This window comes from Eleginops maclovinus, chromosome 2 (assembly GCF_036324505.1).
Source record: "Eleginops maclovinus isolate JMC-PN-2008 ecotype Puerto Natales chromosome 2, JC_Emac_rtc_rv5, whole genome shotgun sequence".
Classification (NCBI taxonomy): domain Eukaryota; kingdom Metazoa; phylum Chordata; class Actinopteri; order Perciformes; family Eleginopidae; genus Eleginops; species Eleginops maclovinus.
Window position 1 is genome coordinate 23,807,151 of NC_086350.1, and position 17,377 is coordinate 23,824,527.

At 40.7% G+C, this 17,377-nt stretch overlaps 1 protein-coding gene across 1 annotated transcript in view; it reads left to right on the forward strand.

Annotated features, from left to right (window-relative positions):
* Positions 1 to 17,082, forward strand: part of LOC134859960 (DEP domain-containing protein 7-like) — an 18,322-nt gene extending 1,240 nt beyond the window's left edge. Inside the window, exons 3-12 of the mRNA XM_063876772.1 lie at positions 77 to 218; positions 385 to 480; positions 2,236 to 2,420; positions 3,841 to 4,042; positions 4,913 to 5,034; positions 6,518 to 6,673; positions 6,785 to 6,927; positions 7,796 to 7,921; positions 16,039 to 16,114; positions 16,697 to 17,082. Of these exons, the coding sequence (XP_063732842.1) occupies positions 77 to 218; positions 385 to 480; positions 2,236 to 2,420; positions 3,841 to 4,042; positions 4,913 to 5,034; positions 6,518 to 6,673; positions 6,785 to 6,927; positions 7,796 to 7,921; positions 16,039 to 16,114; positions 16,697 to 16,908 (1,460 nt within the window). The 3' untranslated portion in view covers positions 16,909 to 17,082. The remainder of the gene's footprint in view (positions 1 to 76; positions 219 to 384; positions 481 to 2,235; positions 2,421 to 3,840; positions 4,043 to 4,912; positions 5,035 to 6,517; positions 6,674 to 6,784; positions 6,928 to 7,795; positions 7,922 to 16,038; positions 16,115 to 16,696) is intronic.
* Positions 17,083 to 17,377: the final 295 nt, after the last annotated feature.

Consider the following 17,377-nt stretch of genomic DNA (forward strand, 5'->3'; position numbering starts at 1 on the left):
AATTTGACTTGAGCCATTGTTTTATTTATTTATTGAGCAAAACGCATGCATTTCCTTTCTGCTTGTTTAATTGCAGGCGCTGATGTTACACGGGACAAAGTGGTGTGTGTGTGCCAGGCTCTGTTGGACTGCAATGTGTTTGAGGCGCTAGGTACCAAAGTGTTTGGCAAAGACAAGAAGCAGGATGTGTTTCAGGACAGCAAGAGTGCTCTTTACAGGTAATACACACACACACACACACACACACACACACACACACACACACACACACACACACACACACACACACACATGCATACGCCATGCACTTTTTTTTTCTGGCATTCACAATGTGTATAATCAGATTGTTGTGAATGTGTTGACATGGTGCCATTCTACACGCAGGTTTGTAGGTGTGTGTCCTCCTTCGGTGGATGAGTTGGAAAAAGGAGTGCTTGTGAAGGGGATCCAAAGACTGTTCTGCAGTGCTCCCACAGACAGGTAATAAATCATTTACTTTTCATAGCAAACATTACATACACAGTAACCTGTTTATTAGCGACACAACTACATTAAATAAAACATCTGATAATGCAGTCCAATATCATGCAAGAAATATCTACAGCAGAGGCGGCTGGCCCATAGGGGGCGCTGGGGCTCTGCCCCACCAGCTGTTGAGGGGAACAAATATTTTTTGCATATTTTTTTTTAAATCAATGTCAGTTTTACTTAATAGTGTGTGTGCCTACATGCAATTTAAATCATTTAAACAACATTTCCACCAACTAACACTCATTAAACAGTGAATTTCCACTGACAGACAGTGTATCATTCTCTCATGGGGCGATCGGCAAAGTGCCCCTGACCGGCAGCTAAACAGCCAATCCGGTTATGGTTGCTAGGGAGAAATTATGAATAATTGGCCTATCAACGTCGCCAAATTTAACGCCGGTGGGGCGCTGGAAATTTAGCCCCAACTGCTACGTAAAATGCGTGAAGGTTTAGGATTGCTGTAGCTACATAAGGAGCCAGCGATAGTTTTTTTTCGTAGTGCGACTCCCAGACTCTGTCCTACGCTACGTGGGGAAAAAATACGTGCGACGACGAAGAGAGATGATGGCGATGTAATAGGTAATAATATTATAGTATGTAATTATAATATAGTTGTGGAGAATGCTTTGTTGTTTCTCTCAGGCTGTGACATGCAATGACAACTGTATGGCACTGATGCTGTTTTCTCCAAGTAAATGCATTTTTCCTTGAGAGAGGGTATTAAAATAATCTGTTTATGTAAAAAATTTTGAAAATAACTTGGTTCTAAATTCTTTGTATATGTTACATTTTGATAGGAAAGTTCTGTTTCATTCTCTCTTCTCAACCCACACTCACTCATTCACTCACTCACTGTTGATTTGTATAGATTCAGCTGAAATCATACCCTTGTTGTTCATTTATCCCTTGATTGTATTGTATAGTATTTGATAGCATAAAGTCTAATATAGCTGTACATTGTTACTTTTTCTGTGAAGCTGGAAACTGTGAAATTAAATTATTATTGTGGAACTGTAGTCATTTTCCGACTGTTCATTTGAATGCTTATGCTAAATTAGGCAGGGAAATCTGTTGGCACACTAGCCCCACCAAGATTTTTTTTCACCAGCCGCCACTGATCTACAGCCTCCAAAATGTTGAATTCTAACTTGTCTAGCCTGTCTATTAGATAAATACAAATCGTTATGTATAATCTTGAATGAAGCATTCGAATATTCACCATAATATATAAATGTGGAATTATTAAATGCAGGTCCCCTGAAAGAATTACATTTAGGATTATAAAAATAAAAGTTGCCTGTTCTAAATAAATGTGGATTTATGAAATAACAAATGGAAGTAATGGAAGTAATACATCTGGACGTAAGTCCCCTTTAACATATTGGGGAAAATATATATGTAATTAGATAAATGTGGAGTCATGGCAATAAAAGTTCCTTGAAATCAATCATTATAAACCTAGAATTATGAAAAAAAAAACACCCTGGAAATTTGGGTTGATTAAATAATAGTCCCCTGACTTAAGTAACAAAAAACACCCTTTCTCTTTTTATTTTTATTATTACGATTATTAACTATTCGTTCGTCTTTTAACAATATTGTCTTGTTTACATATTAATTGAGGATTAATTTCATTTGCATATTTATTTATTTAATATTATGTGGTGAACTGATATTCCATACATACTCTGTTGTGTATTCCAGGCAGGAGGAACAAACATGTCCCTCTGGTCCGCATGTTCAGTGGTCCACTCCTGTCAAATGTACCCAGACGTTCCTACCAGCCGCCCAGCATCTCACTCCTGCTGCTGTCAGCCTGTCGCTGGGCCCTCAGATGGACAGTCTGACTCCCAGCAGACTGCAGAATGACACCACTCTACCACAGTCAGGTGAGACTTTCATTTCAACATGTGTGTATTTCATCCTGCACTGCTGCTTTTTCTCTGTTGAATCATACTTTAATTATTGTATATGTGTTAACACCTGGGTTGTATTTCCATTTAGATCGCAGATGTAATCCAAAGTTAATGTCCTGATTTAGTTTAAGTCTTTATGAGTGCCAATTCCCCCTTAAATGAAACCTTATTATTTGACAACATCTCAATGCCAACCAGTGGGAAAAGAAGATAATTTATTAATGAAAAAAGTAGCAATACTAAATTAGATAAAATATGTTGTTACATCTTAAAGTCCTGCTTTAAAATATGAAGTAAAAGTACAAAAGTCTTGGGATCAAAATATACTTAAAGTCCTTAAAGCAAAAGTTCTATTTTTCGTTGCGGCCCATTTTAGAATCATACAAATAAAATGACTTCATCCGTTAAGTAACTGAAAAAGATGGAGCAAATTGGAATTACTTTGTATACTTTTGCTGGGTATCTTCGCCTATAATTGTTAATGTAAATATCTAAATCATTATTTAACGTCAATTTGTATGTTGTTTATATTCATATTCGCTAATAATCTGAATCTGTAAGGTAACAACAGCTGTACAAATACAATATTGGCTTGTAAAATTTTGTGGGATGGAAGTGTAAAGTAGCATAAAATGAAAATGATCTGTTAACAGATAAACTGCAAGTACCTCCAAATTGTATAAGGAGAATTGAAAGCAAATGAATGCAGAATTCAAATGTTATTTCTCCTTCAAATCAATTCAACCTAGCAAAGCACTGACCACATCACATTAATAGTTATTCTCATATTTTTCCATTGCTAACTCTTTTCCTCACTGACAATTTAAAGTGATACAAAAGTGGCTTTTTAAACCAAAGACTAATATTTCTAATATTTTCGAAATTCATCCAGTTAGAAGTCTAGTGTACTAGACTAGACTCACAGCTGTGACGTCATTTTTTATATATACTTCCTGTTGTGCCGCCTTTTTATTTAGGCCTCTAAATGTGTGTATATTTACATATATACTGTATGTGTATGTATGAGTGTGAATGCGTATATACATATATGTATATATTTGTTTTAATATATTTGTATTCTCCAGGATGGTGAAAAACTGAATTTTGATCCCCCTGGTTATACATATAAATAGAATTCACAATATGATGATATTTTTTTGTTGCATCACAGTAGCTCTTTTAGCAACATTAACAAGACAGACATCAAGACAAGAAACAAGGAGACATTTAACATATCATCACAATATAGATTACTATAGACTATATTTTAACATACATATGTTCTGTAATCAAGCTCTGTATTTAATTTAGAATTGACTGGTCCACAAAGGAGTCATTAAACTCTAAAAGGTAGATTGGAATGGTAACAGTTTTTGTCTATTCCACTCCGCAGTGGTAGGTGAGATCTGGCAGGAGCAGACTCTGCTCAGGCTGTTAAACCTGGTGGAGCTCCCCCTCCTGGAGGGGGTACTACAGTGGTGCCAGACCCCCGCCCCCTCCTCTTCATCCAACCTGCTGCCTCGCAGTAACCCCGACCTGATCTACAGCAGCAACCACCTGGACCGGCAGATCCTCAAGGCCTTTAGGGACTCTCAGTACGTTCAAAACATCTTGCTGTTTTACACATATTAGCTAGAAGTAAGATGCTAAATAAAGGCAGCTTATGACAGGTTTGCATATTTAAATGATCCATTCCTCTGTAACCACCTCCTTAAGTGGTTTATATATAGGCACTGTTATCAGATGTGTTAGATTGACAGTAAGACTGAATTCCATATGTTTTTTGAAAGATTAAAAACAATACCAGACTATGGGTACAGACATAAGACATGGTGTCAATCTTCTGACTTCTAACATCCTTAAAATATAGTGTAAATAACCAAAAAGGGGCTTAGTAGTGTAGTGTAACTACATATACCCAGATATAGTACAATTTCTGGTCGTGTATTATACTTACTGAGCACTTTAACATTTGTTACTTTTTGATAAAAATACATTCTGTGCTTTTACATATGCAGGATTTTGAATTTAGGGCTCTTATTTGTAACATTTAAGGCTGCACGAATTGCAAAAATTGACATATTGCAATTATTTTTGACTGATATGACTATTGCGATATGATTTGCAATAGTAAAAGGAATGATCATTTATGGAACATTATTTGCATTATCAGTGAAACTTATATTAAAATGTTGTTTTTAGAGATCTCTATTAAACCATTTCTTTTTTTTCAGGTCGGTAGATTACCATTCTTTAGCACCACAATACTTCTTTCAGAATGATATTTTTATATATTTAGCCTTTCCTAAATATTGCGCTTACTGCGATTTGGATCCTTTTGAATTAGTCCATATGGCTATTTCAATAAAAAATCAATACGATTCTATTAACAACCAATCGAAAATGTGTCGTTACATTAATTGAGTTCTAAATGTCTGCTGATTGTGTCCCTCCTGACCCCTCAGGGAGGACGAGTGGCTCTGTGCAGCTCTGGATTGTCTGGACTTCCTCCCTGATCAGCCAGTGGTGGAGCTGAGCCGGGAGCTGCCTCACTGTTTCCCTCAAGATCAGGACAGCAGTGAACCAGGTGGAGGCAAGGGTTTGGATCAATATGAGAATGGACCAATGCAGAATTCAGTCCTAAAACCTGGAAATTAGTTTGGATTCGCTCATCTCGAAGTACACATACACTTTATTGACAAAAGTATTGGGACACCTACACATTACACCCAAATGCCAAATTCTTAGGCATTAATATGAAGGCGGCCCCCCCTTTGCCGCTGTAACTGTTTCCACTCTTCTGGGAAAGCTTCCTACATGATTTTGGAATGTGTCTGTGGGAATTTTTGCCCATTCATCCAGAAGAGCGTTTGTGAAGTCAGACCCTGATGTTGGATGAGAGGGCCTGGCTCACAATCTCTGTTCTAGTTCATCTCAAAAGTGTTCAGGTCACGGCTGTGGGTGGGCCAGTCGAATTCTTCCACACCAAACTCATCCAGCCATGTCTTCATGCACCTTTCTTTGTGCACTGGGGCACAGTCATGCTGGAACAGAAACCGGCCTTCCCCAAAGTGTATCCACAAAGTTGGAAGCATAGAATTGTCTAGAATGACTTGGTAAGATGAAGCATTAAGAATCCCCTTCCCTGGAACTAAGGGGCCTAGGCCAACCCCACATAAACAACCCCCATATACCAGAGTGTCCCAATGTTTTTGTCTATATAGTGTAGGTGGAAAGGGTTAGATGCCTGAAATAAGGTCTTAGGTTTACACAAGCTGAAAATACTTTTATGGTTGGTTCTACGACATACAATATGTCAGTAAATGCTTATTTTCTGCAATATTCCAACATCCAATGGAAGAATGAATGTAAGCACCTTGCGCAGCTGGTCTCTGCAGCCGGGAGGCAGCAGCTTCAGATGGAAGAATTCCATTGGATGTTATCACTGCACCACTTTGTACTACAATAACAAAGCACGTATCTGTTCAAAAAGCTTAGAGCCACTACCTGGTTGTGTAAAGTGTCGACACTTCCGAAAAAAAACGGTCTACCCATTTCAATTCTTAAAGGGGCCCCATTATGCTAATCAGGTTCATATTTGTATTTTGTGTCTCTTATGTGACATGTCTCCATGCTTTAATGACCTAAAAGCTCTTTATTTCTCCCATACTGCCTGTGCTGCAGCATCTCTTTTCACCCTCTGTCTGAAACCAGAGCCCAGTCTGCTCTGATTGGTTAGCTGGCTCTGTTGTGATTGGTCAAACGCTAAGCAATGTCTCCTTCCTGAGCCGATAACGTACAATGTGTAGGAGCACTAAGAAAAGAAGTGTGAGGGTTACAGAGTGATGTCAATGGAGGGAGCTTTGTGATTTTAGACCTCACAGACCATTTACATGCACACAAATATTTATAACAGGGTCTCTTTAGAAGAGCTTTTCTCATGTTTATATACTGTGTCAGGTTTGTGTTGTAAGCATATCACTGCTATTGTTAATATACAATAATATACATGTCCATGTGTGTATTTCTGTCTCCCGTGCATTCTCTGAGTCTCCGTGTTTCCATCCCAGTCAGTGATGAGCAGCCTCGCCTCTCCCTGAGCGGTATGGCTCAGTGTAAGCTGCTGCTGTACGGCACCCTGGTGAAACACTACAGCCACACAGACAGGCCCCCCCTGATGCCCCCACACATGAGTGACATCTACACAGCCATCACCGACCTGCTGGGTAAGAACTCACTCAGAATCCCGACAAAAGGCACGATGTGAACACAGGCCCTTACCCAACTCATCTTAAACTTTGATAATCGTGCATTTATGTGCGTCTCTTGCCTCCCAGTGAAAGCTAAATTGAACACGGCTCTGGAGGCTTTGCAGCTGTGTCTGAAGCTGCTGCCTCCCGGCTGCAGAGACCAGCTGCGCAAGGTGCTTACATTCATGGCCCTGGCAGCCGACCCGCAGGGGATAAAACTGGACAAGGAGGTGAGAACACGGCACTGAATCTCATGCTGGATAATGCATTTTAAAAATGTGTGTTAATATTTCTCTCAAAATAAAAACTCATCCCCACAGTAAAGCTTCTCCACTTGAAGCAAAAAATGAGGGTTTGTTTTCAAATCTGTAATATTTTCCTGTAAAGCTGTGTATACAGTGTTTGATATGAGCTTCTGCCTTAACTGATTTTTCTTCCCGGACCAAATTTCAGCTTTGTCTTTGTAGTTGTGTTCAGGTGACACACACGTTTTGGTAGTCTGTTGAGTTAAAGCCACCATCCCATTCCCTTATAGTTAATAATATATAATCTGACTAGGACATTGTTCAAATTTCATAAAGTACAATATTTGTTTAATGCTAAATATGTGTACATTTTGAATCAAGTGTTGTGGAGCTGCCGAAATATCTTGGCTTACAAATAGGACTTTACAATCTTAACAAAACATGTTTGTTAACAGTTCTTTTTTTAAAAAATCCCTTCACAATCGACTTTTACATATGTTTCAATGAGAATAAAGATGCAAAAACCATATATCCCTCCCATTTTGTCAATACGTTTTTTCCAAATGTTGCAGCGCTAGAATCTATACATAAAGATACAGCTAGCTTACCTTCCATTCTCATTGGAAAACACAACATACATACACATTTTATTTATTTGGGGAGGTTTCATGTCACAGGATTCCCTTGGGACAGGTGATTTTTAGCTCTATATTGAACTGAACCAGTGGGTATTACAGACTTCTGCTAGCAAACAAACTTCTACATGCTTTATATCTTTCAAATAAATCTTTATTGATAATTGTCAATAGCCCAGCTTTATTTTGAAATTAAAGATGTGCGTTTGATTGTCTAGATAGAGAACAGACAGGCAGTGAAGAGGTCTTTCTTCAGAGTGATCCTCCACAGCAGGGTTCTATCCAAGGACAAAGAGGATCTGATGGTGGTCTTCATGCTCAGCAACATAAAGGAGATGTTTAAGGTAAGGACACATTATATTTCTCCTCTTTTCTGGACTTCATCTAAAGTCACTACATAAGCCATAAGTTCCTTAAATATGATGCTAAAGATGCATCATATTAAGATGCACCTGTCAGTAAACAAAGTTACCACAAATCCTTAATGTCATAAATGTCAATTTACAGCTCCCTACAGCAGAAAGTTATTACAATAGTCGTGAATGAGTGGAGGAAGTGATTACGCTCAGTGATGAATCTACACAGCTGTGCTAGTAGCTCAGCAGCTCTGTAAGGCTATACACTGTTGTTTTTTGAGCTAAATGCTAACATGCTCACAATGACAACGCTAGCATGCTAATAAAGCAGGTATCATTTTTACCATGTTCACCATAATAAGTTAAGCATATTGGTGTACTAAAACATGGTTATTAAAGATTGGAAGTTTGTTAGTTTTCCTGGTATTTTCACGTTGAAGTTAAAATACATAATGCTTCATTCACCAAAATCATCTTACATTCATCAGGGTGTTTTTTGCTCATGAACCAGTGTCCAAAAATTGTTGGAGTGGCAGAATGTCATCAATCTATCATTCAGTTTTGAGATTTTAAGTCATGCTACATCACAAACACGCCCAAAAAAAGAGTAGCAGTTAATGAGTCAAGTTATATCCTCTACCAGATAAAATAAAGACAATAACTTACTAGTGTAACTAATGATTACATTTAGGCTAATTAACTAGATAAGGCCCTGTACATTCGTTATCAAAGAGCCAACTCAGAATTGGTGTAACGGATCCCCGTATATAACTGGTTTGAGTCTTTACTGCTGGTTCAAATTTACTGTTTTATTTTCTCTTGTTCAATACTACATTCCTTATACTTTCAAACTATCACCACCGTAAGAACTGTTTGGCCTCATACGGGTCCATTAAAACTATAAAATCCTTCTATTTTACACACGTACATCCGTTCGTGACCAGATCATACACTGTACTAAAAAGTTACACGCTAACAAAGTGAAGTATGATTAACATTTTACCTTTACCGTTGTCAAAATAAAAGTCTATAGGAAAATGAATGGCATAAGGCCTGTATAAAATTCTTAAACTAATTCCGTGTTCACAATTATGCAAATAAGTACAAATTAAACTAAAAATGAATTATACCTTCATGGGGTTATTTACACTCCCACCAAATTCTAGTGTTTTTCCAAAATGGAAACATTTAAAACACACAATTTCAACTTATAGGGATAACCCTTCAAATATATATGGCTACAACACACAGAAAACTATATTGCATTTCATAACTGCATAGTGCCTAAACAGCTTCTAGCAATAGAACTAATTTCTGGACAGGGTGCTCCAAAGAGGTCCTGATGGTGCGCTCTCCTTTGTGGTTCAGCTCCTTCTCTCCAAACAAGATTTTGGCCCGTCTCACAAGTCCATCTTTGCCTTGAATGACTTCAGTCACTGTCCCAAGTCTCCATTTGCTTCGTGGTAAAGTGTCCTCAGCGTCCATCACTACATCACCGACCTGTAGGTTCCTTTTAGTGCCATGCCAGCACTGTCTTGCTGTGATGCTGTGGAGGTACTCCTTTTTCCATCTACTCCAAAACTGTTCGGTCAGGTACTGCACCTGGCGCCACCTCTTTCGTCCATAAAGATCCTCTCTTTCAAATTTGCCAGGTGGAGGCAAGGCTGTGGTGGATTTCATAGTGATGAGGTGGTTAGGAGTAAGTGGCTCTAAACTGTTGGGGCTGTTCAGAGCGTCAACTGTGAGTGGACGGCTGTTCACAATAGCCATGGTCTCATAAAAGAAGGTGCGCAGTGAAGAATCATTAAGCCTACCAGGGGAGAGTAGCAGAGTGGCGTTGAGAACGCTTCTCACAGTTCTTATTTGTCGTTCCCACACACCCCCTGCATGGCTGGCATGAGGTGCATTCATGACAAAGTCGCACTGCTTTTCTGTGAGAAATGTATTCAGCCTATTCATGTCCAACTCTTGCAATGCAGCATTCAATTCATTTTTTGCACCAATGAAGTTAGTGCCTTGGTCACACTTAATTTGTCGCACTGCACCTCTTAAAGCAATAAAGCATCTCAGTCCATTAATGAATGTGTCTGTGGACATGTCCTCTAACATTTCAATATGAATGGCTCTAGAACAGAAACAGGTGAAGAGCAACCCATACCTTTTTTCTTCTTTTCGCCCTTGCTTAGTCCAAAAAGGACCAAAACAGTCCATCCCACAGTATGTGAATGGTGGGGTGGGTTCTGTTCGTTCGACAGGCAGGTCACTCATCTTTTGGCTTTCAACAGGCCTTCTCAGCCTTCGACATGTCACACAGTGACGGATGTAGGTTGCCACTGCTCTGCTCAGTCCACAGATCCAATAGCCATTGGACCTGATTTCATTGATGGTGAAGCCTTTGCCCTGATGTTTCACTCTTTCATGATGGTGGGCGATGATCAGACTCGTCACGTGATGTCCCTGAGGAATGACTGTTGGGTGCTTGAATGTGTTAGGGAAAGATGAGCGGCTGAGCCTACCTCCCACCTTGAGCACACCCTCTGCATCTAGGAAAACATCGAGGTGATACAGCTTGTTTTGTTTTGGTAGCTGATGTCCTTTGCTTAGTAGCTTTATCTCTTCTCCGTATGTTTGACTTTGCATGTCTTTGATGATGAGCTGCTCTGCACTCTGTCTTTCACTAACTGATGAGAGGTCACATGATTTTACCTTTCTTGCACGCCGTATGAGCCGCGCCACTGCTTTGACTGCCCGAGACCAGCATGAGAACTTATTCAGTCTGTCTACAAGGTCAACTTGTTCTGAGGTCTTTGTCTGAAATGTCTGAGCCTTTCTAACCTCTGGGTCACCGACAGGCAGCTCTGAAGGCACCTCTGTTGGCATTTCGATCTCCCTTTTCCACAGAAAGCTAGGGCCAGTGAACCAATCAGAAGAAAGTAGCTCATCTACTGTTTTCCCTCGAGATGCATAGTCTGCTGGGTTTTCGTCAGTTGGTACATAGAACCATTGCTTGGGGTCTGAGGCATGACGAATTTTCTGCACCCTATTTGCTACAAAGGTGTGAAAGCGGCGAGCATCATTATTTATGTAGCCTAAGACAACTTTTGAATCTGTCCAAAAGAACTCTTCTACATTACAGTAGCCTAATTCTTCTTTGAGCATATTGCTCACTGTGACTGAGACAACTGCTGCGGTAAGCTCTAACCTGGGTACAGTTGTGACCTTCTGTGGCGAGACGCGTGCCTTTCCCATGAGAAGAACACAGTGAATGTCTTCTCTTTCGTTCTTCAGTCTTAGGTATGTGCATTGGCCGTAGCCTGTGGTGCTTGCATCTGAGAAGTGATGTAGCTCTGTTTTGATCACTTTTCCAAAGCCAGCTGGCTGGTAGCAGCGAGCTACGCGTATCTTTTCCATCTTAACAAGGTCATCTTGCCATTTCTCCCACCTTGGCTTCAACTGCTCTGGAATTAGGTCATCCCATCCTGTTCCTTGATGGCACATGTCCTGGAGAATTTTCTTTCCGTTAAGAAGGTACGGAGCTAGGAAGCCTAGCGGGTCATATATGGAGGCAACAGATGACAGGATGCCGCGCCGTGTTGCGGGCTGGTTCTTTGGTGCGACTTTGAAGGTGAAACAGTCACTCTCGATGCTCCAGTATATTCCTAATGCTCTCTCTAAGGCTGCGTCATTGAATCTGAGATCCTTTGCTTTAATGTCTATAGCGTGCTCTGTTGAGGGGATGCTCTGGAGAACAGCACAGCTATTGGACACGAATTTGTGAAGGCGTAAGCCTCTCTTTGCACACAGCTCACGTGCCTCCTTTGCTATCTGAATGGCCCTTTCAACAGACTCAACACTAGTGATGCCATCGTCAACATAAAAGTCTCTGGCAATGAACTGTGATCCTAATGGGTGTGTGTGACTGTGTTCTTTGGCGAGCTGCTTTAGTCCATAATTCGCACATCCTGGTGAAGACACGGCTCCAAACAGATGGACCTTCATCCTGAATTCTTCGGGAGGTGTGCTTACATCGCCGTTCTTCCACCATAAGAAGCGTAGGTAGTCACGGTCCTTCTCTGAGACATGGAACTGGTGGAACATCTTTTCAATGTCACACATCATAGCAATGTGATGCTGGCGGAAACGAATGAGAACACCTGTGAGACTGTTAATCATGTCTGGGCCTGGGAGAAGGTGTTCATTGAGGCTACTTCCCTTGTACTTTGCCGAGCAGTCGTAAACTACTCTCAGCTTTTCAGGCTTTTTGGGGTGATAAACACCATGGTGAGGTATGTACCATTTTTCTCCAGACGTGCCTTCTGCGCTTACCTCTTCTGCGTCACCCCTTTCAATGATGTCTTTCATGTAGTTAATGTAGTCGTTCTTGTAACTTTCATTTGCAATGAACTTCCTTTTCAGGTGACTGAGCCTCACGGCAGCAAGCTGCTTGTTATCAGGTAAGCACGGTCTCTCTCTGAAGGGGAGGGGCATTTCATAATGTCCATGTTCGTTTGTCTTTATGTTTTCCTTTAATTTGTCAAGAAACATCAAATCCTCTTGCGAGACTGTTTTGTCATCACTTTGAATGTCTCTGAAATCAGTCTCCAGAATTCTGATTGCATCCATTGGAGTCACTGCAGGCAGCTCCTTCACAGTTACTCGGTGACAGTGACTGTTTGACATGTGCGAATCAGAGTGAGGTGCAGAAAAGCCAACAATACTCCACCCTAAGTCGGTAAGAATGGCGAAGGGTTCATCATCCTTTCCTGTTATGACCCGTCTCGGTACAAGACTCCTTGGACAATTGTAGCCTATCAGTAGCCCCACCTCGCAACTAAGGAGGGGCGGTATTTGGTCTGCTATTGCCGTGAGATGTAGCCATCTTTTTGCCGTTTTGTGTGTTGGTATGTGTTGTTTGTTCACAGGTATGCAGTCTTTGGTGTATGCGGGAGGCAGTTTGATGTGCACAGTGGAATTGAATCCTCTCACTCGCAGACCAGATGTGCGTTCACTTTTAAAGACCATATTTTCACCCATCATGGTAGTGAGTTTCAGTTTAACTGGGCAAGTAGTCAGCTGCAGCTCTGTACACACATCTTGCTCGATGAATGTTGTGTCACTTTGTGTATCCAGCAAGGCGTACACAAGTTTTTCTCTGGATGGATTCTTTTCGTTAGACACCCACACCGGCACTATCATGGAGGTGTTTTCTGACTGACCTTGGCTGGTGACGTTGAGGGACAGAGCAGGTGTTGGGTTCGTTGTACTGCGTTGTGCTGAATCTTTGTCTTGACCTTTTCCGTAGTTGTCATCATGAAGACATGTGGGATGTCGTCTTTTGCATGAGTCACATGTGTGGCGGTGCCTGCACTCCTTTGCGCTGTGACCAGGTTTTAGACATCCATAACACAGTCTGTTGTCTTTGATGTACGCTCTTCTATATTCCAGTTTTCTTTTCATGAAGTCTGGACATTTGCAAAGCTGGTGACTGACATTCTGACATAGCATGCAGGGGGGCTTGACCTTTTCGTTTGTTGATGTATGCTTATTATTTTCCACCACTGTATGTGTGTTGAAGGCACTGGCTTTGTTTCTTTTGCCTTCCCTTGTGCTCCACTTGTCTTGACAGGATTCTGCTGGATGGAGAGCGAGGAAAGAGGTGACTGGATTGCAGGCAGTTTCGGCCTCCACTGACATGAACTTGGCAAAGTCCTTGAAGCTACGGAAATCCTTTCCCTCCGTGAGACGTGCTGTCACTTGCCGGTTCCATCGTGAGGCTATCCACTCTGGCAGTTTCCGCATCAACTTCTGATTTTCCTCACAGTCGTTTAAGATGTTTAAGCCTTTTACATGGGGCATGGCCTGCAGACAAGCATTTAAGAAATCTGAGAAATCTCTCAGTCCTTCAGCATCTTTAGACTGTATTTTTGACCAGTTGGATAACTTTTCCCTAAAGGCCTTTTGAATGATAAACGGCTGGCCGTACCTCTGATTGAGCTTGTTCCATGCATCACTGTAAGCTTCACTGTCGCTACGATAGAAAGTCCCTTTTATGCATTTGTGAGCTGAGCCACCTACATATCTCTTGAGGTAGTGCAGCTTATCGGTAGTGGGGATGTTCTTTCTATCTATAAGTGATGTGAATGAAGCCTTCCACTCAACAAAGTCAATTGGATTGCCATTTAACACTGTGGGCTCTGGCATTGGAAGTCTGTTAATGGCAATGCTGTCCTGAACGGCTTGGGCTAGGCAGGATACATCGATGGCATGAGATGGAGTGACAGCCGTGTAAGGGTGCGTTATGGCAGGGGGAATAGAGTTGTGTGGCATAGGATCATGACATGACTGAAAAGACTGGGCATCAGACTCCTCTTTCACTTCTCTGTTGTATGCTTCAAGTCTGGCGTGGGCAGCTTTCAAGTCTTTTTCAGCTCGTAATTGTTCTAATTCGGCCTTGTGCTTTTCTAATTCCCTTCTGTGTTCTTCTTCTAAAACACACATTTTTTCCTTCTGTTTCTTTTCTTCCATTAGCACCTTATATTCAGCCTCCTTAGCAGCTAACTCCGCCGCTGCTTCTGCTCGCTTGGCTGCAACACTTGAGTGCGTGGAACGATGACTGCCAGTCAGTATTGAAGCAGTGGAGCCATAAATGGACCGCGCATAGTCATGCTTAAGCAGCTCATGCAAACGCTGCCCTTCATATTCTGCATCATATTCTCCATTTACTTCAGTCAGTCTTTCGTTCAAGATTTTGACAATGTCAATCGTCACCGCTGCACAAGCATCAACTTTACACCTTAGCTCAGTATCGGGCGTGCCGTGCTTTCTCAATTCTTCATACACATTCATGATATCCATTTTCCTTATTTCCAAGTTGTCTATAAGGGATGTTAGGCATTTTTCAGCTAGCTCAGATTTGAGTTCATTGCGTGTTTGACGAGCTTGGTCTTTCCACTGTTCATACAAGCTAACAAGTTTCTTTGCTCGTTTGCACTGTTCATCTTCACGGTATGCTAGCATCTTTTCAGTGGGAACTCGCGCTCTGTCAGAACGTCTGGCTAAATCTGTATCAACATCTTCATTGCTTAACAGTTCGTCGAGAATTTTCTGCTTGATTTGCAATGAATCTTTTAGTTCGTTACTAACAGCACCTTGTTCTGCTTCCCTTTCTATGATTTCCTTGTATTCCTGAATTACCTTTTGAAGGATATCAATCTGCTCCTCTTTATCCTTGCCGTGCAGAGTAGCATCGTTTCCCTCCATTTTTGTTATCCTTTGTTCGCCTTCTTGCTGCCTTTACCGCCAAACCGTCTTCAATTCACCGCTGCACGTATCCCTTTCATCCATAAGTGTTCCTTTCCGTCCGTAGAAGTTGTCCTTTTCGTCCGTTGAAGTCGTCGATGCAGCAGGTTTACTGAAGAGGTGAAGCTTTTGCAGGGGAGGATAAAGTTCTTACTTTTTCCGTGGAGGATAAGTTCTTACTGTAACGGATCCCCGTATATAACTGGTTTGAGTCTTTACTGCTGGTTCAAATTTACTGTTTTATTTTCTCTTGTTCAATACTACATTCCTTATACTTTCAAACTATCACCACCGTAAGAACTGTTTGGCCTCATACGGGTCCATTAAAACTATAAAATCCTTCTATTTTACACACGTACATCCGTTCGTGACCAGATCATACACTGTACTAAAAAGTTACACGCTAACAAAGTGAAGTATGATTAACATTTTACCTTTACCGTTGTCAAAATAAAAGTCTATAGGAAAATGAATGGCATAAGGCCTGTATAAAATTCTTAAATTAATTCCGTGTTCACAATTATGCAAATAAGTACAAATTAAACTAAAAATGAATTATACCTTCATGGGGTTATTTACAATTGGTTTGAGCTTTCACATACAGTGATACTGAAACTCATTGTTGCTTTGTCATCTTGAGCTGCAAAATGTAGTTAAGAAATGACCGTCTCCGGCATTCACTGGATAAGTGAGAATTTAAAAAAATTAAATGCTTTTACAAAAAAAATGTCAAGTGTTATTTAATCGACAAACCCATTTCTGCTATTATATAGTTCGACCTTAAGACTTTCCTCTCCTCTCTCCAGATACCAGGGGCTCTGCACAAAATAGTGAGCGAGAAACTGGCCGGCCTCGTACAAGGGAAGCAGCTCGACGTGACCGGTAAGACTGAGTGTCAATCCAACGACAATGTCTAACACAAAAGGATACAGACTTATATGGACTCTGAACAGAAGCCATGTGTGTGGACTGTGGACTATTGATAGTAAATGGTCAAATGTAGTGTAACACTAACTCATACTTGTTAAAGAATCATAGATGTATACAACTTTCTCTTTAGTGTGAGTTCCCCAGCAGTTTTTAGTTTTACACTCCATAACTTTAATTTGCTTTAGTTCACTCACTCTTTCGACTCTTATCAATCTCAAATAAGGTCTAATACTTAACAAATTAAAGTATTTGGCCGGTATAGAGCTGGAGACCAACCCCAAGAGATGGAGGACACCAAAACAGAGTATAAAAAAAACTGAAATATAGACAATGCATTTGACAGTTGGCCCATTAAATAAATGCAATTGATGATACATTCCTGCTGGAGTTGCAAGTCGGCATTTGCCTGCTAACAAATTTCCCTTAAAAAGCAATGTTGTATTGCCCCTGGGGAGCAAAAACTACTGAGTGCAATGTGGCACTCTTAATCTAAGTTCCTTCCCTGTTAACACTTTTTCCGTTTCTGTCCTTCAGGTTTTACATTCTGTCAGCAGGTGTCCAGAAGGACTCACACTGACTCTGCAAAGGAGACCACAAACCAGGCCCTGTGGAATCTGCTGAGTAGCATTCACCAGGACACCAAGGTCTCTGCCAAGGAAAAAAAGCGCCTACTCAGACAGTTTTATCAAGCGCACCCTGAGATATTTAACAAGTACTTTGGTGAATCTGCTGTTAATGTGCTGTAGTTTTGTGAAGACAAAAACGCAGGCACTTTATCTCTCTGTGTTGTACAGTCAGTTTCTCCAGAAGTTAGGTATTACCATCTTTGGTCATTTTCTTACAGACTCTTGCTAACTGTCTTAACGTATGAGACTTACTTAAAATGTTATTGGAGATGACAAAGATTCCTCCAGCATACTATTGCCTGTGTATGTGTGTATTTGCTTTGTTATTGACAAAATAAATAAAGTGTTGATATACTTTGGCCGTGTTTCTCTTGAATATACATTTAAAACATAAAGTGTTACTGTTATTACGCTTGTTTGTTTCATTTATGGGTGTGTATCAGTGAGGGTAATACAAAACAAATCGAATAGAATTAATGAATGAGAGTGCATCAGTTGTGAAATGTGTCAGAAACAGAACAATTGACTTAATCCATTATGTGCTATCTACCCTACTTTTATCATTTTCAGATCATAAATCTCATCACCA